Below are 27,793 nucleotides of genomic sequence, written 5' to 3' on the forward strand. Positions count from 1 at the left end.
ATCAATGTCACATTATAGCCCGCTCTCTGGACACAAGCCAGTCTCACACAGGGTGCTGTTCATGTGGCACAGCACATAAAATCCTGCTCTCTTCTTCTTGCTCCTGTCTCATGGAGTGTGTATCCGTGGAGACTGAACCGCACCCCTGAGCTGCTGGAGGGCTTGACTCATATTCTGTTCCCAGGAGGAGGCTATCCTCCCTTGGTCTTTTATACACCCCTTTAGTACAGCAGTTTCTATTGATCGGATTATTTACGATGTCTGACTCAGAGGATATAACGGAGTTCGGGAGCATAGTGGAGCGGATTGAAAAGGGAGAGGTAAGCGTGCACTGAAACACATTCTGTACAATGGATTTGTCTTGGGTTTTTTTGTTCTCAGAAATCTAGCATTGCTTTGATCTTGGGAACATGAGGGATGCTGCGTTTCAGTTAAACGCCGCCCTGTTTCTATGAGAGCGCGTGCAAAATAAGGATCGGATTACGCGTACTGAAAATGCAGCAAGTCTTGAATTTAGTGAATTTAACCGGGATGTTTTAATAAAAAGCTGATGCACACGTGCACCTAGAACATGTAACAGAGCATGGCTATATTTGACGGTGTGCCACTTTTCTTATTGTTGCACAATAAGAAAACAGAATCTAGGCAACGTTTTACCTGAGAATATGCTACTGTATCTTCATGTGCTATCGGGATCATCGTAATTACTGGACCCAAGCTGTGAACATGGCCGTGCAGAGACCGTTAGAAGAGCAGGCAGGTGCTCAAAGTTATAAAGGATCATCATCTACACCAACTATAAAGTGCTGAACTATAGCAACCAATATTCAAGCTAAACATAACAAACCACACCTTATTATCTGATTAGATTTGATCGTGTATGTATGTATGTATATATATATATATATATATATATATATATATATATATATATATATATATATATAGATAGATATATAGATATATAGATATATAGATATAGATATATAGATAGATAGATAGATATAGAGAGAGAGAGGTATATTCGGTAGGCTATCGAATTAAACATTTATTTAATAATAAATTAAACAAAATATTGAATAGTTTGGATATACAAATGTCGATTTTAAACGTAAACTTGGAACGTGAACTATAGCTTTGAATCAGAATTCTCGCTACAAATGTTAGTCTACTAAAACAGCAAACACACAATACACATCCAAAAAATAACACAAAGATCGATTTAGCCAATTCTGTCTTAACCTACTACTCTACTGAATGAAGTGTAAGGTCGCAGTCACGTGGATTTTTTGGCATCAGAAAAACAAAATCACCACTACTAGCTATTAATTGTGAATAAGAACACACAGCATGACCTACGCGTGCGTCAGTCAACAAGGTCGTGTTTCAGCTAATGTTAGTCTCCGCCCACGGACACGCCCTCTGCATACCACTACATACCGCTATGTACCCGATGGACACTATACATACAGCTTGACATCATACTGTACATACTGTACTAGAGTCTGCTAATCGGATCAGAAAATAAGTTCGGTTATGCAGATCACGTGACGTGAACAGACAGACGGCAGACAGGGCCTTTTATTTATAGTTAAATTATTATTAATTGAAATATCTTCCCTTGATAAGGGTTTAGAGTGAGACTTTTCAACCAAACAACAAAACAAAGAAACTATGAATTAAAAAAAAAAGTTCACAATAAAAAAGGAACGGGTAAGTGCAGCACTCCCCGTACTTTCGCCCATCTGCGCGTGCGTGTGCGCGCGCGTGTGTGTGCACGTGCACAGCGCCCTGTGACGGACTGCATACCATTTAAGGTGTATTCCCGCCGCGCCCAGAGTGGGATGGGCTGCGGATCCACCCGAACAGGAACAACTCATCTTTGTGCATGAATGGACAGTTTCAGTGATCAACTTACTCTCAGTAGTCTCTAACATCTGTAACCGCTGTGTGCATTATAAATATATATATATAATATATGCCTACATGTTTACCCTAGCGGAAAATGGTTACCAAGATACTAAAATAGCTCAGCCAACTAATAAGCACACTTGTAGCTACCTGAATGCAAAAGTCTTCATTACGACTTCGCAGTTATGGAAGCACGTGACGGCATGATTTCCCCCTCATCCTGCTAACACTGGACAGAAGTATCAGGCTGGGCTGGGCTTTCTTATTTGTTTTGCTAATTCAACACAGGCCTGCTGTAGACATGCAGGGATTCTCTTGACATCCTGACTGAAATTAGCGCACGTTTGCGTTTCAGTGAATAGAAGATATGGCATTTACAACATTTCTGACTTTTTAATCAACAATACACGAGCAGCCACGTGACTGACTATTCGTCTTCATTCTTCCACGCCCCCTCATTTGCATACAGCAGAGCTGCCAGGATGGTTGCTAAGGCGACTTTCTTTGGCCCCGCCCTGATCCCCGGCTTTCTGCGCTCCTTCCCATAAACTAACAGCGGTGCGCGTGTGCTGATTCACAGCGTCCCAGTTTACGCGCAGTGGCGTTTCGCGTTTCTTCTCACTTTTAAGTGCTCGTCTCGTCAAAGTTCTTCAGCTCAGCCAGCTAATACTAACTACTTCTAGGAAGTTAAGCCGTTTTACAATGTCTGCGGTATCAAGGCGCAGCTCTATGGGGGTAAGTGATGCAGGAAGATGATTGAAGTGTATTAAATGTCTGTGGGGTTCATTAGCAGATAGCAGAGCCATGTCGTGTCCCCCGGGTTTGTTTTGGACTGAACAACACCCTCCAAACACAATACCGAATTGAATGAACGACCTTTTGTGTTGACTAAATTTGCGACAACAACGCCTGTTTAAGTGTAAAAAATAGCGCAATTCAACATTATCAAGAGTGAAAACAAGCAGAAATTCAACAATGGCTTGCTCCCTTCCCCTTTATTTCCCCCACATGGCTTTTCTTATGTAAATCAGGCTCGAGCTTGGGTGCATGGTCTTCAGTCTCATATTTGCAGCAACTTCTATGTAGAAGTCTTGTACAGAATTTATTTCCTGTGCGCTGATTTAGTTTAAAAATAATTACATGTGTACCTAACCATTCTTCCGTTGTGCTTAAAAAGTCCTAATATCTTTAAAAATGAATGAAAAGGATCTGCCTCACCTGGATATCTCAAACTGTTTTTTTTTTTTCCCTACACACTTTCTTCCTGTTCTTTCAGTGAGAAGCCTGATTCCTTTCTTTTTGTCTCAATGTTTTGAAGGTCCCTATAAAGAACATCGAGCGTGAGTTGATCTGCCCCATTTGCAAGGAACTGTTCACACACCCGCTCATCCTGCCTTGCCAGCACAGCGTTTGTCACAAATGTGTCAAAGAGCTGCTCATGCTAAACCAGGACGACTCGTTCGGTACGGATGCCGGATCCGAGTGTTCGAACCCTGGAAGCCCGAGGTCCAGAGTTCCGTCTCCCAGCATGGAGAGGCTGGACAGGCTGGTCCGATCAGGTGCGTCCCAGCTCCGAGTCTCAGCAGACACCAGAATATGAAATAATGTTTCTTGGGGAAAGTTGTCAGTCTGCTGTGCAACAGAAAATGTGAACGTGTTTACTTGTTTTGCACTTTTCTTTCCTGACAACTGGGAGCCTGTATATTAGATACTGAAGTCTGGGGTGAGGAGGGAGAAAGCACAAGAATGAAACTTATACCAGCTAATGTGAATATTAAGCTTTTTAATTAATTATTCATCCACACATGCCTAAGCAAACCTAGCTCTATTTACAATTTTAGTGTGATCTTCAGTGCTGAAAGCCTCCTGCCTGTGTTCTTGCATGCAATAATGTTTTAGTTAGTTGTAAACTTGCTATATAGTTCCTTTCCTAACCTTCAGAGGTCACGAATGATTCTCTGTTACCAAATGTGGTGCATAAAGTTTAGCGAGACAGCTGGATTATTGGATTAAATAGCACATTTAGTGAGATGTAGGCATGTGTGTGGACCCCCAGCAGAGAGGAAGGGATTGATGTTTTCTAGTTCTACCTCTTACAAAGAGTTGTCATGGTGAGGCAGTCTGGCATGAGGAGGATTGAATCAAACCTTGGGACGAGAACCTCCAGGCTTCTTTTATGCCATCCAACATTTGCTTAAGCAAATTATTCAAGCTTTTATTTTTGGCTGTCCATCAAAGATATGCATCGAGCTCCTGTGAATTAACAATTGTGTCCCTGTTGTCTTCATCTACAGTGTTAGCTTTGCATTGAAATGTGTGACATGTAATATGATTTCATGTTTGTGCAATCCTGGGCTGTAAGCCCAGTCTCATGCCACATTTGTTCACATTTGTTCTGTGTTAAGTCTTATTTTATTTCACTTCTCTGTTTGTTGCTTGCAGCCTCACTCAGAAGGTCATTTGGAGGGAGAGGTAGATGTGGGTTGTATAATTTGAATAGCTGTAGTGAGTACAGTGTTTTGTAGAACCCCTGTGAACACGCACTGCTTCTCTGTAGACACAAACACTTCCTTGTACGGTGTAATGGAATAACGGAAATGATGTTTTCGCAACTTTTTTTTTACTGAGCATATTCACTGCATAATGTGGTGCAGCACTGAAGCCACACATTTACATATTTATTTATTTATTTATTTTAGAAGGAATTAAGAGTGTAGCGAGAGCGCGTAGTCGGGAGAGCCGGGGATGTTGCTGTGGAGGTGTGTTGGACTGGAATGTGTGGGTCACTGTGCAGTGTTCCCCTGCTGTGAAACACAAATATATTTCTAAATACCATTTCACAGTAGTGACCTACTTTACATTCACCCCTTTTATAATTCACTTTGAATTTCAGTAATGCCGTGAAGTGTATTTAAAATGTTCAGGTCTCTAAGCCCCCCCCCAATCCGAAAATGTCATTCTTGCTGTCAGTGCTGGCGTACATGTGACGTACGGATAATATTGAGAAACAGTTAACAGAAAATATTAAACCCTGCTGCAAAAAAAAAGTTTGAATGTCAGCTCAGCATTTCAGCCATTGATGTCACTAAAATTCAAATTCCTTATTATTATTATTAAAAAAAAATTTTTTTTACACTAATGAACATTATGTTAATATGCTTTATGTTTATAGCAATCTGACAGCCACTACAGATATTTCCATGTTGTATTCATTAATCATATGAAAGAAAACACTGAACGAAAGTGTTCAGGAGCGCTTGAAACACATGCCATGTCGCTCCTGGTGTAAATCTGGCAAATATAGGCCCGAGGTACCTGATCTATGTCCACTGTCGTTTAAGGCTTTAAAAAGAGTTGAACGTTGTTGGAATTGTATTTTATCCTGCAAGCTTCATCTCCGATATCCGATCTCCTGCCCACGTGAGGGTAAAAAAAACTCGCCTACTCCTCTGGTATTTTTTTTTTTAGGCCCGATGAACAGCTCTAACTTACTCAAAACCACAGTGCTGCTCTCTGCTAGACATGTTTTCATTTTCACATTGACCTCCTGTGGACATATGGCATAACGAATGGCTGAATAGGGATTTCAGTATTTATTTGAATACTGGTGCATCAGATGGTTAATGGGCATTTGAATATCTTTGCACATGCCTAGCTTCAACAGAAAGAGATCATCAGGTCAGATCTATTATTAATTCCTTCTAAAAAATAAATAAATAAATAAATAAAAATTGGTTTATTCAGTCCAGCTCCTATTTGTCTCACAGCCAGCAGATGGCCGTAAAATTACTAACCGCTCCTTTAAAACCCAATAACTAGATAGAATGAGCATTTTATTCATTTCGGTAGATACACGATTATGCAGAGGTTTTTTTTTGTGATTGTTGCAGCCAAAAATGCTTGTTTTTTGCTGTGGTGCTTTTTTCTTTTGTGGAAAACAACTTGAATTGTGAAATTGCAATTGCACAAAATAGTTTTGTACGGTCTTTTGTAGTGATGTTTGTTGGTAAATGAGACCTTTTTAGCTGTACTCATATTAGATGCATGTGAATCGAAGAGGGCTTTGGCTGAATGCGTGTTGTGATGACCTCACATGATGCGTCTTGCGGTAATTTTGAAAAATTGCAAGCTTGTCTGAATATTTCTGAATGTTTGTTTTGATCTTGAGTTAGTTTTCTGGAGGGACTGTCACTTAATGAAATGTGCATTGTTCATTTTGGATGGGTTCTTTGTACCGTTGATTTGTTAATAGCATGTCTATTCTCCTAACTAATCAATAAATGCATCAGTGCACCACTCGGTTCTAGCCTGGTCCTTAAAAAAAAAAATTGTATGTAATTTTAGATGTCTCAACACAAGCCTCAGACAGACGTGCTTATATTCACTGTTACTCCCGTCAGTAAATATGCTCAGTATTTCAAACATGCAGGCGTAATTTTTGGATGCGTTTCAAAGCGTTATACTCTTCCACCCACCTTAGATGTTAATAGCACACATCAGTTTGCAATTAGTGATGTTAAAGTGAGAAACTTCTTCTGCGAAATTTAAAGTGACCGAGGCAGGTCAGAAGGCAGATAATGCATTCACGTGCATCACTTTTTTTCAGTTTTAGGGTAGTACCGTAATCTTGAAAGAGAGGGTGCTTGCCGTTGATTTGTGGTTTTTGTAGGGCCAGGCACTTCTATGCTCTGCCAGAATGGCCTTACGATGACTTGCTGGTCTGAGCGTTTTATTTTCTTTCCCCTCCTCTTGCCTGAGTGTCATTGCGGCAGCAGCAGCAGGCCCCAGCGAGCCGCGCTGCAGATGCTGCCTGCTCCTCCCCTCCCCGAGCAGCACAGCGCAACCACGGCCTAAGTACATGCTTCTTCTTCTAACGTGCCCTCGCTCACTGCCTATTTCCCCTCATTTCGTTCAGCCGCCACCCGCAAAGTTCCCCATAGTCATTCCGTCACCACCATCTCCCACCACGTCTGTGACGATCAAGCCGTTATGAGTCCGTTACATCTCCGTACATCTCTATGCATGCTTTGTTCTAGAAATGTTTTGCATCCATTGCTCACTATTGTGCCATGCAGTGTGCTGTCACTGTCTTGTGTTCATGCCATGCATCTAAGTTTAGTCCTTTATTTATTTATTTATTTATTTATTTATTTATTCATTTATTTATTTTTAAGCTGAGTGTGTTTCCTGCTTGCTCCTGTCATAGTTGTAGTGAATGTTTTAATTGTGCTGTCAGTGACTTTCTCTTATATCTGAGATTTTCCTTCATGTCAAATACCAAGTTTGTGTCTGTCTCTGTAAATACGCTACATGTGTATGTGTTAAATGCATTGAACTGGACAAGGAACAGGAAAATCTTTACCTAAGACTGCTGTAGTTTTCCTGGTGTCAATAAAATGTCAAAAGAAACAGAAAATTCTTGTTGGTTATCATAGATACCCAGGTTTTTTTTGTGTGTGTGTGATTGTCTATTCAGCTTGTCTCTCAAGAATTTGGTCTGTAATTCACACACGTATCATTTTGTTTCTGTTTTCTTTTTTTTTTTTTTTTTGACCTTGAAGTTTTTATTGTCCAGATCATTGTGCACCTTGTGGCTTTTTTTCCTGTTTGTTGCATTGTTTGTGAACATCCTGAAACTTGAGTCAGTTGACTGGAGTTTCATCTTTTTCTTCTTCTTTTTTTTAGGTCAGCAGTGCTTTCACTTTTATAATCCTGTTCTTCCACATGTTTAACTGACGGAGTAATATTTGTGTGAAATCAGGGTCCGTGTCATCCTCCCCCGGCTGGAGGCGCTCCTCAGTCACCCCCCGTGTCACCAGCTTCCCATGCCCAGGTTGCCAGCGCGACATAGAGCTGGGCGAGCGGGGCATCAGCATGCTCTTCCGAAACTTCACGCTGGAGAACATTGTGGAGCGCTACAGGCAGGCGGCCCGTGCCGCTGTCGCCATCATGTGCAACCTGTGCAAGCCGCCTGCTGTGCAGGAGGCCACCAAGAGCTGCATGGACTGCAAGGCGAGCTACTGCAATGAGTGCTTCAAGCTGCACCACCCGTGGGGGACGCCCAGGGCCCAACACGAGTATGTCGGGCCTACTACTAACTTCAGACCAAAGGTATGACCGGACATGCTGCAAAATTCCCTCAGATCCTATAAGGGTATTCATTTCATGTTTAGTCAAGCCACTTTATGCAATAACAGATTGCCATAAGATATAATGAACTATAATCATGCTGTCAGTGACCTTTTAAAGAGCGTTATTGAGAGAAAAAATTACCTCTTTTGTTTAAATTTGTTTAAACAGATTTAATTTAACATTTTTAATTTTTTTAAATTTTTTTTTTTTTACATTTCCTTTATCATGTCTTCTATAGTCACACGAGGACATTTTCCTTTAAGTTAAAAATAAGTTAATAGTATATTTCTATAGAAAATAAACAAAACCCGATCCTTCATTTATGACTTGACCCTCTGTCTATCTGAAAATAATTTAAATACACGTTTTAAACACGCTAAATGAGCCGACAAGGGCTCGTTTACATCATTGGTAGAGTTTATTTTCTGTACACTGAACTTGGAAACAAAAAGTAGCATATACTTCAGGAAAATCAAATATCAGTAAAGAGAAATGATCATCAAAAGTAATCTAACTTGGCGTTTTAGTGTTAATGTACAAGGTTTAGTAAACATTTTCTTAAATGCACTAGGCTATTTGAACTCTTACCAACAGAACATCAAGCACTATTATACAAGATTAATTAGCTGGTATAGGTTTCACCATAACCTTCCAGCTAAAGTCTTTCTAGGCGTGGGTTAATAATACATTGGAATGTTGATTTGTAACATTAATGTTGCCAGCAGTGCCTCCAAAACAAGTGCATCTTTCATGGTTTTCTTTCTTGATTGGGATCATTTGTGAGAGAGAATTGTTCATTGGATTATATTTCCATCTTGAACTAAGAGTTTCCATGTTCCTGGCTGTAGGTGTTGATGTGTCCTGAGCATGAGATGGAAAAAGTTAACATGTACTGCGAGGTGTGTCGCCGGCCAGTGTGTCACCTCTGCAAACTTGGCGGTTCTCATGCTAACCATAAGGTCACGTCCATGAGCAGTGCCTACAAGGTCCTGAAGGTATGCAGACACCGACTAAGTTTCGAACACATTCTCAAGCATGTGATGGTGCACGGTATTTGTTGAAACTGTAAACCTTTATTTTTTGAAAAATCTGCTCATTAAAAATTGAAAAGTGTGCATGACCTGCTTAGCAAGAACTCAGGATCATGTTGCTAGTGAATAGAAGGGAACAGGGTAAAAAGTTCATGCATGTCTATGAGTAAAAACCTCTTCTTTCCATTTGGCTAGATGTAAATTCCTAAAGAATACAAAAAAAAACCCACCTCAAGCCTTTTTGTCTTTAGTCTAAACAGTGTAACCTTAGATTAGACCAAGCAGGCCTGGGCTATGCATTTTTAATGCAATCATCAGTTGTGCCTAATAATGTTAAAGCCATCACAGAGCTCTGTCTTCTGTAAGTGTGGTATTAGATGCTCTGAACTGCCTGAAAATTGCTGTGGCAGTTCACTTTTCCATTACGTGCATTCATTGCCTAATAGATTTTATTGTTCCGCCAACAGGATAAGCTAGCAAAAAGTATCCATTACTTAATTAGCAAAGAGGAACAAGTGAAGACTCAGATTTCTGAACTTGAGGTCATGATTCGGCAGACCGAGGTAAGTTTGTGGAAACATTCGAGAGCCTTTTGGTGCAACTTCTCAGTGCTCACTGCAAGACAGTATCATCTCTTTCATCGTCAAGTATAATTTATGAGCATGTTTATACAGATTTTGCTGGTCAGATTTGGAATGTCTAGGTTATTGTGATTTTTCAATATCATTCAATATAAAATGCAATGAGCTGTAATAGTAGTTAAGACAGGCAACATAAAGACTGTAGATTCCTGAAACTTTAGGTTATAACACTTGTTTAGCTTAAGGTAAGCAATGTTACAGCCAGGTTTTTAATTATTAAAATAGTGTTTTGGTTCTTGGGGACTGAAAGATGGTCCACATTTTTGTTCTCTGCCAATTCCTAATAAACATGGAGCAGTGTATGATGTTCTTGATTTGCTTTGTTTAAGCATATTGGCAGCTGGCGGAGAGTTAAAAAACTCTCTAGTGGCCCACAAAGACTGGTTCTGGAAATGCTGGTGTAGTATAGTTTACACTACCAGTCAAAAGTTTGGAGACACTTGACTGAAATGTTTCTCATGATCTTAAAAAGCTTTTGATCTGAAGGTGTATGATTAAATGTTTGAAATCGGTGTTGTAGTCAAAAATATAATTGCGCCAACATATTAATTTCTTTCATTAGAAAACTAACATTTTATTTACCAAAAAAAAAAAAAATTTAAATGGATGACTTGGAACGAAGTATTCCAGCCAATAAGTGTCCAGCATCAGTGGGAACTCCTTTTAATACTGTTTAACAAGCATCTCAGGGGCATTCCTCAAGAAATTGGTTGGGAAAATGCCAAGAATACATTTCTGGAAATTCTAGGGGAAAAGGGTGTCTACTTTTGAAGATGCTAAAATAGTAAATTATTTTGATTTATTTTGCATTTTTTATCACAACATAATTCCCATAGTTCCATTTGTGTTATTCCAGAGTTTTAATGACTTTAGTATTATTCTAAAATGTGGGGGGGAAAAAATTAAATAAAGAATGAGTGTGTCTAAACTTTTGACTGATAGTGTATATAGTATAATGATGCAGTTATCTAATGTTAAGCATTAGTGCTGGACATGAATTGGCTCCTGAGTAATTTCTCTCTTAAGCATATCATTAGCTGATGGAAAAGAATGACAATCAGATAATTACTGGGTATTATCAAATAATCATAGCTCTTATCAGTATATCGAAAATGGACTAGGAGTGCTTTCAGTAATTGCTATTTATATCTCATCAATGTAGGAAAATGGACAACTCGCAGAGAGACAGGCGAACGAGCACTTTGAGCGTCTATTTGAGACTCTGCAGGAAAGGAAGACCGAATTGTTGCGGTCCATCGAGCTGTCCAGGAACCGGCGTCAGGACAAGCTCAAGAGCCAGGTGGATGAGTACCAGGGCATGCTGGAGAACAGTGGTTTAGTGGGTTACGCACAGGAAGTCCTCAAGGAGACTGACCAATCCTGCTTTGTTCAGACGGCTAAGCAGCTCCACATCAGGTTACACCAGTATCCTCTAATTTCATTGCTTATTTTTACTGACAAAGCCTCACAGTCTCAGCAGGAGTCATCCGTTTTGTCCTTAGAACCACTCAGCAGTTCTAATGAGGAATAAGAGCTGCTGTTTATATACACTGACACAAGCTGATTAGCAGTGGCTAGTGGTCTATCTTAAGGTTATCGTAATCTTGGCGAAAGCTGGCCATGCGCTTGTGAGCTTTGCATAATGACCTGCATAGGTGGATTTAAGTCTGGTAAAAGTTTGCATCCTTCAGTCTAATCCTGATAATTGATCTCCAGTAGGCAGCGTTGAGCAGTTTACTATCTAAGAACTGTATATGTAATGATATTAAACGTGGCTGCGGTAGAACTACGGTTGTATCTCACTGTCTTCTTGGGTTCAGGGTTCAGAAAGCCACAGAGTCACTGAAGACCTTTCAGCCTGCTGCTAACCCCTCGTTTGATGAGTTTATCCTGGACACATCAAAGGAAGAGTCCTTGCTGAAAGACCTTTCCTTTGGTGGAGGTAAGCATGAGAATGGCATGCGTTCATCTGTTCCAATAGTTGGGTGGTGGGGTGCTGGTGTGTCTGCTACAAGTGGCTTTCTAATTAAATAAGCTGGTTGGAGTCCTAATATATCCAAGGATTTTGGCAAAAGGATGTCTGGCAGCTTTTACTCTTTCTTTAATTCCTTTCATAATGGGTCTATGTATGTGTGACTGTATAGAGTATACATCTGAGCACAACGGTTTTAGTATCCTTACCTTTTGAAATGCTCAAACCATTTATTATAGGTTGGCTGTTTCAGTTGTTCCTGAAAGTGTATACTCTTAATAGTGCAGCAATCAACACTGTGTCTGAATGTAGATTTTCTTCCTATTCCACTAATTTCTGTTCCTCTAAATACATCTTCTATTTGTGTTGGGTGAACTTGGAGTTCTAGATAAGCTATAAACTGGATGTCCATATTTTTTTTCCACTGAGAAACCAAGGGAATGCAAAGCTTGGCACTCAATTGTATGTAGGTAAAGAAAAATACAGGGAGAGACTGGAGTGCTACAGAGGCAAATATAGATGTTAAAATTGCAAGGTAGAAAATAGGTTAAAATACAAAGTCTGCCGAGGAACTGTTTATTTAGTCAGAAGTCTCTCATCGGCTATGCAAACAAAGAGCACATTTTGTACTGCTCAGCAAAAAATATGTAAGGGGGGGATGACATTTCAAACTTCTTCTGAAGCTGTGGGGAATTAACTGGTTTATATGTTAATTGTTCTAGAAAACATGTTCTATGCCAGTTATTCAGCTAAACTTGTGAATGTCCAGTTACATAATTCCTTGCTTACACATATCCAGATAAACAACTAACATGACTGGCAATGAGTCGCTTTTCCATTAAATTGTGTAGATCTGCACTTCTGAGCAATAACGCCAGTATCACTGTGCTTGGAAGACTGGAGTCAGGCAGCTCTTGAGCAACGACTGACTAGTGACCTGTCGGTGACTTCTTCTGAAGCTGTGGGGAATTAACTGGTTTATATGTTAATTGTTCTAGAAAACATGTTCTATGCCAGTTATTCAGCTAAACTTGTGAATGTCCAGTTACATAATTCCTTGCTTACACATATCCAGATAAACAACTAACATGACTGGCAATGAGTCGCTTTTCCATTAAATTGTGTAGATCTGCACTTCTGAGCAATAACGCCAGTATCACTGTGCTTGGAAGACTGGAGTCAGGCAGCTCTTGAGCAACGACTGACTAGTGACCTGTCGGTGAAACAAAATGGTGTAATTTTGGTTCAGAATGGCCTGATTAGTGTTGCACATGGTCAAAACCCTGCTTTCATCACACTTGAAATTCTCAGTGATTTCCTTTGGAATATTGATCTATCTATCTGAAACTGCATTCAAAATGGGGTTCAGCTGGACGAGACGCAATCAGGCCTGATTACTTCAAACCCCGTTCAATCAAATCAACACTTAAATAGAACTTTTTCAACAGCATGAAGTTATTTAAAAGATCTTGCCAAGTAATACACTATCCCAAAATGTAAAGAAATTCCAGAAATTATGAGGAAGAAGGTGATTGAAATACATCAGACTGGGAAGGGTTACAAAGCTATTTCAAAGTCTCTGGGACTCCAAAGAACCACAGTGAAAGCCATTATCTCCAAATGGAAAAACTCTGCACAGTAGTGAACCTTCCCAGAAGTGGCCGACCTTCCAAAATAGATGATATGATAGATGTAGAGCACAGCAAGTACTCATCCAGGAAGTCGCAAAAGAGCCAAGGACAACGTCAAAGGACCTACAGGCCTCTCTTACATCAGTAAGTCACTGTTCATGACTCCACTATCAGAAAGACACTGGGAAAAAATGGCATCCATAGAAGTGTGGCAAGGTGGAAATCACTGCTAACCCAGAAGAACATTAAGGCTCATCTGAATTTTGCCAAAACACACCTTGATGATCCTCAAACCTTTTAGGAGAAAGTTCTGTGGATTGATGAGTTGAAAGTGGAATTGTTTGGAAGACAGGGGTCCTGTTACATCTGGTGTAAACCAATCACAGAATTCCACAAAAAGAACATCATACCTACGGTCAAGCTTGGTGGTGAAAGTGTGATGGTGTGGGGATGCTTTGCTGCTTCAGGGCCTGGGCAATTTGCAATAATTGAGGTAAACATGAATTCTTTAGGAAAATCCTAAAGGAGAATGTCCGGTCTTCAGTCTGTAAGTTGAAACGCAAGTGTAACTGGATTATGCAGCAAGACAATGATCCAAAGTGTAGGAGTAAGTCCTAGTCCTAGAACTAAGTGAAAGACTGATTTCCAGTTATCAGAAGCGTTTGGTTGATGTTATTGCTGCTAAAGGTGGCATAAACAGATTTTAAGTTTAAGGGAGTAATTAGTTTTTCACATTGCTGGTAGGTGTTGTATAACTTTTTATTGAAGCAAATAAAAAAATATTGTGTTTACTCAGGTTGCCTTTGTTTTATATTGATCTAAAATTACTTTGTATGAGAGAGACAAACAGAAGAAATCAGGATACTTTTATATGCATGCATGTATGTATGCATGCATGCAGTCAGTCAGTCCAAGGAACTGTCTGTGGAACTCTGTGATTAAATTCTGGCAAGGCATAGATCAGGTGAAGTTATAAAAACAATTTCTAAGGCTTTGTGTGTTTCCAGAACCACAGTGGCATCACTTCTCACAGAAGTCCTGGGCAGAAATGGGAGTACCTGCAATCCATAAATCAGGCCTTTATGAGAGCGTGGCAGGACTGAAGCCACTGTTGAGTAAAAGGCATATGACCGCTTCAAGGATTCATGTGGAAAAAGATTTTCTGGTCTAATGAGACGAAAATGTAACTCTTTGGGCAAAACAGGCAAGCACTTTGCTGCACCATGTTATGCTTCAGTGGCAGAGACAGGGAGACTAGTAACAATTGGGGGAAAGATGAATGTAGCCAAATACAGAAATAACCTTGAAGAAAACCTCCTACAGAACTCAGACTGGGGCAACCATTCACCTTTCAGCACGACAGTGCAATTATACAGCCAAAACAACACTGGACAGTCTGTACATAATTTCACAGGTTTTTTCTTTTTTTTTTGTGGCCAAAAATGCTTGATTTTGCTGTGGGCTATAAAAAAAAAATTGCAGTGCAACTTGTGGAGTTTTGTGCGCGTTTTTTTTCTTCCCAGAAAACTACTTGAATTGGTGAAATTGCAATTGCATGAAATTGTTTTCCACATCTTTCACGGTGAAGTTTTTTGGTAAATGAGACCTTTTAGCTGTACTCATGTTTTATGCATGTGAATTTGAAGAGGGCTTTGGCTGAATATGCATTGTGATGTCACATGACGTGTCTTGGCCCAAATCTATGGAAAATCTGTGGTAAGTTTGAAAAATTGCAAGCTTATCTGAATATTGTGGAGTTTCCTTGATTTTTGCATTCATTTCTGCGATTGCAAAATTGTAAAGTCCTGGAGGGACTGACTGGAGTGGCTTTGAGGCAAGTCACTGAAGGATTTCAGTGGTCCAATTTTATAGATGGGTTAAAAATGGCAGTTATATGCCTTCAAAATCAAATCCACAACACAATAACGTATTCAACAATAAAAGGGGTCTGAATACTTTCTGAATCCACTGTGTGTGCATGTGTATATACATATATCCTGTCACCAATCAGTGACGATGCATAATAAAAAAAAAAAAAGTCTGCCTTTCTGTGTATGGGTAAAGATGTATAAAAATAATTAAGACTGTCAATTCTGATATTTCACTATCTGATCTTTGCTAATGCTTCTAATGGCTAGTGATGGGCAAAAAGCACTGTGTATAACGAGTGAAATTGATCAAAGGAAAAAGCAGACGAGGCAGATAGCATCTGGCCGATACATTTCACCACTGCATCTCTGATTAGAGTGGACTTTAATGGTGTTTTGTAGTGCTGATGGAAGCCGTAAATGCCTGGAGTGTGGCACACCTTCTTGGCCTCTAGCCCTTTAAATCTGTTTTCGTTTTCCTCTGCCATACTTTATGGTGCAGTAGATTCATGACCAGTGAGTGAGATGAGGTTTCTTCCCAATTTTGGGGTTTAATGCAGCCCCTGTTCTGATCAATAGCTTGTTATTTGGGGGAAAGTGCTTTGGCTTTATGGCTAAAGGCTTGGCAGGCTTCTTTGGTTGTGCGACAGTTCCCTCCTCGTCTTTGCTTATCGAGGTTACAGCTTTTCGCTTTTTGGATGCAGTAAATGCTTGAGATTTCTTCCAAACTTAACAATCCCTGAATTTTCTGTATTTTAAATGCATTTGTAAGGATTTAGCAAACTTGTGCTCCCTACAAAATTTGCTTTTTTTTTTTTCATCATAAGTCTTTCCTTTTGCATTCAGCACTCATTAGATGATTTATTTACCTTGGCTTCTGTTGTGAACCTTGGAATTAGTCCTGGCTTGGGAATAGCTCTCTTCCTGTCCTGTTCACTTTATGTCCTTTAGAGCAGGGGTTTTCAAACTTGTCCTGGAGGACCCCCAGCACTGCACATTTTGTACTGCTCCCTTATCTTACCCACCCAATCCAGTCTGTACTAATGAGGTGATGAGTTGAAGCAGGTGTGTTAGACGAGGGAGACATAGAAAATGTGCAGGGGGTCCTACAGCACAGGTTTGAGAAGCACTGCTTTAGAGTGTAGTGCAGAAATCATGTCTATGGAATTCAAATGCTAACACTGAATTATTTTTATCCTTTTTTTGCTCTCCAGTTCCCTATCCTCCCATGATTGACCTGTCTCAGAGTCGTGTGTATAACGAGGGCCTGATTCACTGGAGGCTGCATGAGGACTCTCTGCCCACAGACCACCATGTCCTTGAGTATAGAAAAGTGCCTGCAAAGGATGAGGAGGAGAGCCAGTGGCACCTGACCGAGCGTGTGCACGGCTCCAGCACAGTGGTGTGTGACTTGGATAGTGATTGCCGCTACGCGTTCAGGGTGCGGAGCAGCCGCAATACCATTCACAGCCCCTACAGCCCTGAGGTGTCCTTTCACACACCACCTGCACCAGGTAAATCTGATCATGATTAATAATTTGATTATTGAATGATGGTCAGTACCCAGTGGAACTCGCAACCAGTTCGGTCCCAGCTGTGCGTATGCCTGTATACATCTGCGCTGCAAAAATCCTCATTACTATAATAGCGCTTTTCCACCGGATGGTGCAACATGGCTTAGCACATTAAATGCTATCCTATGTGATATCGTTATTTTCGTAATATCCATGTACCCATGATGAATCTAGTTACCCTTCTTCCCCAGGGACTATGCAAGTCCAGACCTGCAGGTGATGTCATAAATGGTGCACACACTGTCGATTAGTCAAGCACAATTATCCAGAACCTTGATTCATTTCTGAACGAATCAGTAGTACACAGTAGTGTAGTGTCTGCCAAATTTCCTACAAGAGGCAAGACAGTTTAGTTTTTATTCATTTACACACACATTTCTTACTGCTATTTAGTTCGATTTTACATTGTACATGCCTTCCTTCCAGCTATATCAGACATCTTGAAGTTAGGCAAAATTGCAAAAGGCTTCTTATTCACTTTGTGTCCTACATAGGGTATAACTTCCTGTCTCCTACTTAATGCTGTACTCTGTAAGAGAGACATGTGGCAGTGCTAGACACTAGGACTGGGAGATGCAAAGATATAATTGAGATATCTTGATAGAAAAGTGTACTGTGCCATAATCTGAGATATTATAGAGATCACTATCTCTTTATAACTTTCTTTAGCTGATAGTTTTGTAATTTTGGAAAATTTAAATTCTTTTTATTTATTTCGTTCATTTTTGTTGCCATCAAGTATCCTCAAATCCATTTGTATGGTTTATGTTTAAATGCAACACTGCTGTTTCACTGGCAGGTTATCAAACCTGCAGTTGCAATCAAAATTATTAAATCCCCATTGCAAATCAGGTTTTTTTGTCAAAAGGTACAGACTTTCAGCTGTTTGCAATGAACAAATCAAACAAAAGCAAGTGAAATAGTTCAACACAATGAATGCTTCAAGTGGTTTCCCCAAGTTCAACTGAAAATGCAACTTCTCCAGTCTCAAAATTAATCAACCCTTTCATGGCAAGCATCTTTAGTACTTTGGTAGAGCACCCTTTTGCTGTTATGACTTGCTGCAAATGAGATGCATAGTTTCTGGCAGTGTACCTGAGGAATCTTAACCCATTCCTCATGAGCAATGGCCTCCAGTTCAGTAATATTCTTGGGTATGCGTGCTGTAACCGCCTTCTTCAAATCCTACCAGAGATTTTCTATGGGGTTCAAGTCAGGTGACTGTGATGGCCCTGTAGAATCTTCCAGGACTACTTCTGCAACCAAGCCTTGGGCGAATTTGAAGTATCATTCGGATCATTGTCCTGTTGGAAGGTCCTTTGATGCCCAAGATTCAGCTTCCTCACAGACGGCATGTTTTGTTCTAGGATTTCCTGATACTTCAATGAATCCATCTTGCCTTCCGTACACTGCAAGTTTCCAGTGCCAGAGGATGCAGCCCCAAAGCATCACTGAGCCACCACCATGCTTGACTTAATTCTTCCTCACCAGACATACCGCTGATTAATCGTGCTGAAAAATTCCAGTTTTGTTTCATCGCTCCACAGAACACAATCCCAAAAGTTCTGTGGCTTGATTTTGAGCCGACTTTTCTTGTGCTTTTGGGTCAGTAGTGATCGTACGTGTTGGAGTTCTGGCATGGAAACCGTCTGTGTTTAGTACGCGCCATACTGTGCTCACTGAAACCTCAGTGCCTATTGCCACCAAGTCTTGCTGCAGGTCTTCTGCAGTCACTCGAGGGTTTTTCACAACCTTCCTTCTCAGAAATCTGGTTGCAGCCGTTGATGGCTTAATTTTTCTGCCCTGTCCAGGTATTTCATGAATTTTCTGCCCTAAGCCGATTCAGGTATTTCATGTGTTCCAACTCAAGCACACCTGGTGCAACTAATGAAGCCCTTGATTATTTGCATCAGGTGTGCTTGAAACAACACCTGTTTTGTTTGTTTGTGCTGTTGTGAGGGATTCTATTTATGGGGTTGAATAATTTTGAGACTGGAGAAATCATTATAAGTTGCATTTTCAGTTGAATTTGGGGAAATCACTTGAAGCATTCATTGTGTTGAACTATTTCAGTTGCTTTTGTTTGATTTGTTCATTGCAAACAGCTGAAGGTCTGTAAATTTTGACAATAAACCTGATTTGCAATGGGGGTTAATTGCAACTGTATATATTATAGAAATGCCATCATGTATCTTGAGATCATGTTTTTGTCATGTTTCCCACCACTCCTAATGCACACATTGAGAGATTTTCATTTGAAAAAGTATATTTTAATCCATTAAATTGTCTACAATATCTACAAAACTGCTGGCCCTTTTATTCAAATCCACTCTGAGAAATGTGCTGATTCTGCATCTCGCTCAGACGAATCCTGACTATGCATTCTGTATCACAGTACATCAACCAACTCGTATATGTTGATTAATGAGCGAACATATGGTATGTGGCAGTTGCACTGCTGAGCTGTTGCATATTTAATCTCCTGGGATGCTTTATGCATGTATTTAATGCACATATTTGAACAAGATTACTTGGTAGACAGATGCCTCTTGATCGCAGCATATTTGTGCATTTCCTATCTTGATTGCATATAGATCTGATTAAATATGCCAGCATTTGTGTGCCATCTTTCAGCCATCAATTAACTGTCATTCAGTGAAAGCCAGATTTAAGTGATTTTTAAACTGCTGTGAAAACCCGACATGTCAGTCATGCTGCATCTTGATTGAGATTAATATCAGTGTGCTGGAGTTTATCCATTCAGTTTTGGAATTGCACTCTATTTAAGCACAGATCTGGATGAAAGTCCATTCCAGATAAGCACGAGTGTGTTATTAATGTGTTTATTTTTGGGTCACTGCACCTCTTTGTAATGTCTGTTGTCTTGTCTAAAGCATCTGCTCAGTGCTTCAGTGGAGGAGCTACAATTACAGAATCATAATATTCTGGTGTAAGAGTTTGGATAAATCTAGAGTAGTTACAAAATGAAGGTGCATTGTAGCACTGTACAAGTATCTTATTTCGTTTATAGTCAGTGCAGCGTTTCAACACTTACATTTATTCATTTAGCAGACGCTTTTATCCAAAGCGACTTACAAATGAGAAAATACAAGCAAAGCGATATATCAAGTAGAGAACAATACAAGTAGTGCTACCATACAAGATCCATTAATTGAGTTCCAGAAGAAGCAAAGTGTGCAGAGTAGAGGTGTAAGTGCAATAGTTTATTTATTTATTTATTTTTAAATGAGTTGGTTAGGTGTTCACGGAAGAGGTGGGTCTTTAGCTGTTTTTTGAAGATGGTGAGAGATTCTGTTGTCCGGATTGAGGTTGGAAGTTCATTCCACCACTGAGGAACAGTTAGTTTTGAAGGTTCTGGAAAGGGACCTTGAGCCACGCTGAGTAGGAACTACTAAGCGTTGGTCGCTAATCGAACGCAGTTTGCGTGAGGGAACATAAGCCTTCAGGAGAGAGTTGAGGTAGGAGGGTGCTGATCCAGACAAGGTCTTGTAGGTGAGCATCAAGGACTTGAATTTGTTGCGGGCGGCTACAGAAAGCCAGTGGAGGGAGATGAAGAGGGGTGTGACATGGGTTCTCTTGGGCTGGTTGAAGACGAGGCGTGTTGCAGCGTTCTGAATCATCTGAAGGGGTTTGATGGAGCTGGCTGGGAGGCTCGAAAGTAGTGAGTTGCAGTAGTCCAGTTTTGAGATAAGAGCCTGGACTAGTATCTGTGTAGCCTGTTCGGTGAGGTAGGGTCTGGTTTTCTTGATGTTGTACAGGATGAACCTACAGGACTGTGCAGTTGTTGAGATTTGGTCTGTAAAGGTCAAGCTGTCAAGAATCACCCCAAGGTTCCTGGCCATCCTGGTTGGCTTGAGTATGGTTGAGCTGAGCTGTACAGTGAGGTTGTGTTTGATTGAGGGACAGGCTGGGATGATGAGAAGCTCAGATTTTGCCAGGTTGAGCTTAAGATGGTGTTCTCTCATCCATACCGAGATGTCCGGCAGGCAAGCAGAGATGCGTGCAGAGACTGATTGATCATCAGGCTGGAAGGACAAATAGAGCTGGTGTCGTCAGCATAGCAATGATATGAGAAGCCATGAGACTCAATCACTTGCCCTAGAGATGTATTGTAGATAGAAAAGAGGAGTGAACCCAGAACTGACCCCTGTGGAATGCCAGTTGTGAGGTGCTGAGTTTCAGAAATACCTCCCCTCCATGATATCTTGAAGGATCTGTCAGAGAGATAGGATTCCACCCAGCGCAGAACCGTTCCAGTGATGCCCAGGCTGGAGAGAGTTGACAGGATGATCTGATGGTTCACAGTGTCGAAAGCAGCAGAGAGGTCAAGTAGGATGAGGACAGATAATCTAGAGGTTGCTCTTGCTAGTCATAAGGCTTCAGTGACAGAAAGCAGAGCAGTCTTCGTGGAGTGATTGTTCTTGAAGCCAGACTGCTTGGTGTCCAGGAGGTTGTTCTGTGTGAGAAAATTGGAGAGTTGATTTTAAAAACGGCTCTTTCAAGAGTTTTGGAAAGAAAAGGGAGGAGGGAAACAGGTCTGTAGTTGTCAACTACAGCAGGGTTAAGTGAGGGTTTTTTAAGCAGTGGGGTAACCCGGCCCTGCTTAAATGAGGTAGGGTATGTGCCAGTAGAGAGGGATGTGTTAAAGATGTGTGTGAGTGCAGGTAATAGTGTGAGAGAGATGGACTGAAGGTGGTGAGAAGGGATAGGGTCAAGAGGACAGGTTGTGGGACGGCTAGAGAGGAGGAGTTTAGAGACATCAGTCTCTGAGAGGGGAGAGAAGGAAGTCAATTGGGAGTTACATGGAGGAGGAGGCGGTCTATGCATGTCTGGGGTTGAGAACTGGTTCCTGATTGATGTAACCTCGTTGGAAAGGAAAGTGGCAAAGTCATCTGCAGTGAGAGAGGAAGGGGGAGGAGGGGGACAGAGAAGAGAGGAAAAGGTTTTGAAGAGAGTGTGGGTGTTGGGAGAACTACCAATCTTCTCTTGGTAGTATGTGGCTTTAGCAATGGAGATGCCATTTGAAAAAGAGGAGAGAAGTCTCTGGTAATTGGTTAGGTCAGTTGGGTTGTTAGATTTACGCCATTTCCTTTCAGATGTTCTTAGTTTGGCCCGGTTGTTACGCAGAGCTTCTGAGAGCCAATGGCTAGAGGGTGATGTGCGAGCAGGTCTGGAGGTTAGGGGGCAGATGCTGTCAAGAGAAGATGTTAGGGTGGAACATAGCATGTCAGTTGCGGTGTTTAAGTCAAGTGAGGAGAGGTGGCTATCAGAAGGCAGTAAGGTTGTGACAACGGAGGAGAAATGTGAGGGGGAAAGGGAGCGGAGATTGAGACGAAAAGAGATCGAGGGTGGAGACAGTGAAGGTGTGAGGGGAGAGAAATAGAGAACTGGATAAAAAATGGTCAGAGGTGTGAAGAGGAGTAATGAGAAGGTTGTGTGTGGTGCGATTACTTGTGAGGATGAGGTCGAGTTGTTTGCCGGCTTTGTGGGTTGCTGGTGTGGAGAACTGCTTGAGGTACATTTCTGTACACATATTTCTGTACACAAATTATGTGACTCACTGGTAACTTGGCTTTTTTATTTTTTATAAATAATTAGTTAATCTTTTTTATGATTGATTTATTTATTTTTAAAATAAATAAATTTAAAATTTATTTTTAAAATGTGGTGTTTGATATCTGGAATAAGTTATATTGTCACATCCTGTTCCTTCTATAATGCTTCTATAATGCTTGGGGCATTCTTAACGTTTTCTTTATAATGGAGCTCTATGGGAAAACACTTTGCGAGTTGCGTTCATATTCTGGGCTCGTCTGCTTGCCTGTACATAGTATGCATCGTTAATAAGGTGTGTACTGAATTTGGTCTTTTAATATGACAGTCTTGATACATTTAAGTCACATTAAGCATTTTCTGTATAATGGTTTTCTTACATCTAGGGGAGAAAGATATTGTCTTTCCACTTGGATCATGGTGCCATTGTCTGAACAGTAGATAGTGTTTATGACCAGGGAAAACCTGTTTTCTCTCACATTTCTCTTGTCGTCGTTTTAGTACGTTAAGCCACATTAAGCATTTTAGAATGTCCCTAATTCTTTAAATTTTGATGGCCTATTGAGGTTAATTAAGATTAAGGTAACACTGATCCTTAATTCAAGCTGTAAAATCGGATTTTACTGTTTAAGGAGCTGCTGTTTGTTGTTCTACAGTGTTCGGCTTCCTGTTCAATGAGAAATGTGGCTACAGTGCAGAGCGTCTGCAGTTGAGCAAGAGGAAGGATTCTGTGGAAAGCATGGCTGGCATGGTCTTCCTGTTGGCTGCTGATCGGGTCCAGACTGGAAGTTACGTATGTCTTGACTACATCATCGGTGACACGGGCATATCACATGGCCGCCACTACTGGGCTTTCCATGTGGAGCCTAGCTCTTACATGGTGAAAGTTGGTGTGGCGTCAGACGCGAAGATGAGCGAGTGGTTCCACAACCCCCATGACACCAGCAGCCCAAGGTGAGCTCAAGTGTATATGGAGAAAAAACATCCAATGTTACTTCTGTTTAATTAAATGAGAATTTGTGCAAATTTAAGGGAGCACTATACTATTTATTATAATTATTTTTTATAAGAATAGTAATTAACGGTAGTATGCTCCTAGTTCATACCACCACACCCCTGGTCCTTAGTGGTTCTGACCATTTCAAGAGGTTAACACAGTGTTTCAACACTTTTAAGCACTTCCCCTCTGTCTTTTTCTTGCCATTTCCCCTTGTTGGAATCGCTTTCGATATCAAGGGCCTTTCCATGTCTTATGAGCTGATGTCAAGGTCATTAGTTGAGCCCTGGGAGGATTGATATAATGAAGCAAGGTAATGGAGACATCGAGAGCATCATTGCTTTGAATCATTGTGATATGATGCAGTATCTTTTTCAAAAATGGTGGAAATATCTGTTTATAGGTTTAAGATGGAGAAATTAAATATTTAATGTAAAAAAGAAAACAAAAAAAAAGTTAAACTGTGTTTTGATTCTCTATAGGGTGGCACATGGTGCAGAGTGTAGCTTTTTCATCTCAAAGCTCCAGGGTCCCCGGGTTGATCCTGAGCTTGAGTTATTGTCTGTGTGGAGTTTAATTTCTATTTGTTTGCAGAAAAAATGTAGCAAAAAAAGAAAAGCAAATGGTTTTTAAACAGCATTTTGCTGTAGTTGCTAGACTAACCCTGGGTTTTATGTGGCACAATAATGTTTATAATATAAATGTTTATATATGTAATCACATTTCAAAATAGATATCATTAATAATTATTAATAAAATATATGCTATAAAGAAATAAATACTGTATCCATACTGCAATACATTAAATATCCTGTGAAGTAGATGACTAGAATCTTCCACAGTTGTCCAGGTCATGCAATTTTAGACGGCCCCTTACTGACGTCACTTTCCAAATACAAGCACGCCCCCATAGTATACTCCCACCTCCGACACTGATTGGCAGGTTTCTGTGCAAGATGTGGGAAATGCAAATACAAAGGGATTTGCGATTGCAGACTCCACACAACACACTGAGGAAGTGAAATAGCAAATTGGGTAATTGCTATATCAATATGACAGGATCATAACGTGTAACACACGGGAAATACAATTGCAAATGGGCTTCGTGTTTCCATTTGAAATTAGGCAGACAACTTATGTTCGTGTAAATGAAAATGCAAATGGTAATACGATTTGCAGTTTCATTTGAATTATGTCACAGTTTGTGTCCACGAATAGGAAATGCATTTGCAAATACAGTTCGCAATAGCTTTTGAATACTTGCATACACGTACATACAGGCTTGTAATCGAAATGCTATTCACTTAATGCTTTTGAGATAGTTGGATCTATTCCAAGCCAACACATTCCTGTTCAGCAAACCTTGCTCATGTCATGCCCATAATTTCTTTCTAGGTACGACCATGACAGTGGGCATGATAGCGGCAGCGAGGACACGTGCTATGAGCTCTCACAGCCTTTCACTCTACTCACAGCAGGCATGGGCAAGCTCTTTATTCCCAAAGCGTCTCACACTGCAGCCGCAGGAGACCATGGCAGCCGTGTTCTTCCTCTGCCTCAGCGAATCGGCATCTGCCTCGACTACGATGCTGGCCGCGTATTCTTCTACGACGCTGACTCGATGCGCTGCCTCTACGAGCGTCGGGTGGACTGTTCCGGAACCATGTACCCTGCGTTCGGCCTCATGGGGGGCGGAGCTATCCACCTGGAGGAGTTCATCACAGCCAAGCGCCTCTCTTACATGTGAATGTGACCGAGTCGATCTACTGATCCATAACTCTACTATTCTATTGGTTTATTTTGTCATGATATGTAGCTATCTGTGGAAAAAAACCCCACTATTTTAGTGCACTATTTCAGTTTGAGTCACGAGTAACCTGAAAAAAAACCCTTGGTTCAGTGCCTTTTAGGAGACCAACTCGGCAGGTGTTTAGATTATAACATCCTCACCTATACACATCAGGGTTTACTAACAGTCACAGAAATGCAAAAGAACACACTATACCTTAATATAATGTAAAATTTTACAGATGTCACCTATTTGCCGTTCACATGTGAGCCATTTAACGATTGTCTGATTGTTGCAGATCGACACCTGTGCACTAATAATAACCGGCTTTGTAAACTATTCTGATTGTAGAAATGCTGCTTGGGCAGGCTTTTTTTTTCTATTAGGAAAAAGAATAAGGTTTGTTTTAAGAATAATCAAGAATGATCTAATAAATAATTTGCAGTGAAATTGAATCTATTCTATCTATCAGTCTGTCTTAAAACATCATAAAAGCGCTTGCTCGCAGTGGATTGTCACATATACATGTAAGGACACCTCGTAGTGATTGGTATGGAATTGAATGCAGCATAGAATGGCTTTCGCATTTTGAATGTGTGTGTGTATGTATTTTTAAAATGAAAAGTAGCATTTGAATCACAATGTGCTGCTAGGTTTTAACCAGGGTACGAGTACGAACACTGATTCAGAAGGTGATTAGGTTAATATGCACCATCACAGCCTGTGCAAAAATGACAGGAAGAAACTGACATGGTCTTAGTGAATGATCAGATGTTTTGCAACAGGATTGCTGGCTATAAAGGGACTTAACTGGAGTAGTAGTAGATGGAGTGGGATTGCCATGTGATTCCTCAGGTACTCACCTTTTGGGCTTTCTGATATCTACCTCTTAGTCCTGAAAAAATAATAATAATAATAGGCACTGGTTTTATGCTTGGATTATTTTGAGGTAGTGGTATAGCACGTGCCTATTCACTAAACCTCGAAGGGAATGTTTTCCTCTTAAGCTGGAACCCTATGAGTTACCAAATCAAAGCATTCTATTCCTACATTTTAAGTCGTTTAAGTCTTTGATTTCATTGCAAACTGATGGCTTTTTTTTTTTTTTTTTTTTTAAATGAATGCATTTTCAAATTTCACTGCTTTTCAATCCTTTCCTACTTGATGGTTTGCTGTGTTTTTTTTTTTGTTTTTTTTTTGGTTTTTTTTTGGTCGCCTTTTATTGTAGCATAAAACCTCTTATGAAAGGAACTTTAGTTTTAAAGATCACATTATGGCCACAAGTCTTTTTTTTTTTATTTTATTTTAAAAAAATATCTCTTTACTAATATTTAATATATTTTAAGTGTAGTGTCCTGGGAATTTGTCAGTAGAAATCAGTTTGTTTGTGATGAAAATAAATCATGTGAATAATGGTATTGTCACATCAGGAAATGGTGAAATCATGGTAAGCTCTTCCAGTAGTTACTTTTCATAAACACTAATTATCGTTCATCACGTTTCTTTCCACAGTGGATTCAAGGGAGAATCTATGCACGTTAGTTTACAGTTTATGGCTTGTGTTCTTGCGAAGTTACAATGTTTGTGGCACAGAGTGTAATAGTAACCAACAAGTCACCATTTAGTTCCTTGTACACGTTAAGCTGTTCGGTCTTTGAGGGAGTGTGGGGGGTTGTGGGACAGTTCTGTTTTCACGAATCACTTTTGATGTAGATTTAGTGGTAGAGTATCAAGATACTGTGAGCTGTACTTGCTTATTAAACAGGACATGATGTTTTAGTGGTCATTTTAACTCATTTTAAGATAGCACTTTATAGCATGTTAAGTCTCATGGCTTTGTGCAAGTGTGTATGTGAAGTAGTGTGCAATATAATTTCCCCCCACAGGATGTACTGTGCTCTTCAAATGAGCTGTGGTGTGACGTTTGCTTTTTGTGACTTTAATGCTTTAATGAGGATGAAAAGTTGTCTGTCACTTGTATCTATATTCTTTCTTTTTTTTAATTTACCATGTGGGGTTTTGATATAAAATAAAAGTGTTGAAATTGGATTGGTTATTATTTATTATTATGAGGAGGACTTTCTTTTCTGAATGTGCCTGTAGGTCATAACTAACTTACACGTGTTTCTCATCCATTAATGGAAAATTTTTGAAACTCTTGTGATGTATCACTAACCTTTTACAACTGTAAACTACTTCTTGTTTATACAGCTTCACTTGTAAACTGATCTGAATGAAAATCTATGTAAATGTAAATCTACCCTGTGTACTGTACAGGAGGTCATCTGTACTGTGGCAGCCTATCTTTTTATTTTTATTTTTTTATATATTTATTTTTTTTTAATATATATTTTTATATATATATTTTTATATATATATTTTTATATATATATTTTTATATATATTTTTTATATATATTTTTATATATATATTTTTATATATATATTTTTATATATATATTTTTATATATATATTTATATATATATATTTATATATATATTTATATATATATTTTTATATATATATTTTTATATATATATTTTTATATATATATTTTTATATATATATTTTTATATATATTTTTATATATATATTTTTATATATATATTTTTATATATATATTTTATATATATATTTTTATATATATATTTTTATATATATATTTTTATATAT

General features: G+C 39.7%; 1 protein-coding gene across 2 annotated transcripts; it reads left to right on the forward strand.

Moving 5' to 3' along the window:
• On the forward strand, positions 1–26,270 carry trim36 (tripartite motif containing 36). Of its 2 annotated transcripts, none has more exons than XM_053625016.1 (10): positions 1–320; positions 3,230–3,470; positions 7,673–8,022; positions 8,892–9,038; positions 9,542–9,637; positions 10,878–11,131; positions 11,536–11,657; positions 16,401–16,700; positions 22,991–23,288; positions 24,727–26,270. In XM_053625016.1, exons 1-10 carry the CDS (start codon positions 258–260, stop codon positions 25,076–25,078), a joined length of 2,223 nt encoding a protein of 740 aa, XP_053480991.1. In that variant the 5' UTR covers positions 1–257; the 3' UTR covers positions 25,079–26,270. The 2 variants fall into 2 exon arrangements, with proteins under 2 accessions (XP_053480991.1, XP_053480992.1); XM_053625017.1 differs by lacking the exon at positions 1–320 and adding an exon at positions 2,309–2,646.
• Positions 26,271–27,793: the final 1,523 nt, after the last annotated feature.

This window comes from Ictalurus furcatus, chromosome 5 (genome assembly GCF_023375685.1).
Source record: "Ictalurus furcatus strain D&B chromosome 5, Billie_1.0, whole genome shotgun sequence".
Taxonomy (NCBI): Eukaryota; Metazoa; Chordata; class Actinopteri; order Siluriformes; family Ictaluridae; genus Ictalurus; species Ictalurus furcatus.

What these genes read in the sequence shown, in the direction of transcription:
- trim36 (XM_053625016.1), top strand. Translation starts at nt 258, where the DNA reads ATGTCTGACTCAGAGGATATAACGGAGTTCGGGAGCATAGTGGAGCGG. An exon ending in GGACAGGCTGGTCCGATCAG is followed by an intron (nt 3,471 to 7,672) that starts GTGCGTCCCAGC and finishes GTGTGAAATCAG; the next exon opens with GGTCCGTGTCATCCTCCCCC. An exon ending in TCATGATTCGGCAGACCGAG is followed by an intron (nt 9,638 to 10,877) that starts GTAAGTTTGTGG and finishes TCATCAATGTAG; the next exon opens with GAAAATGGACAACTCGCAGA.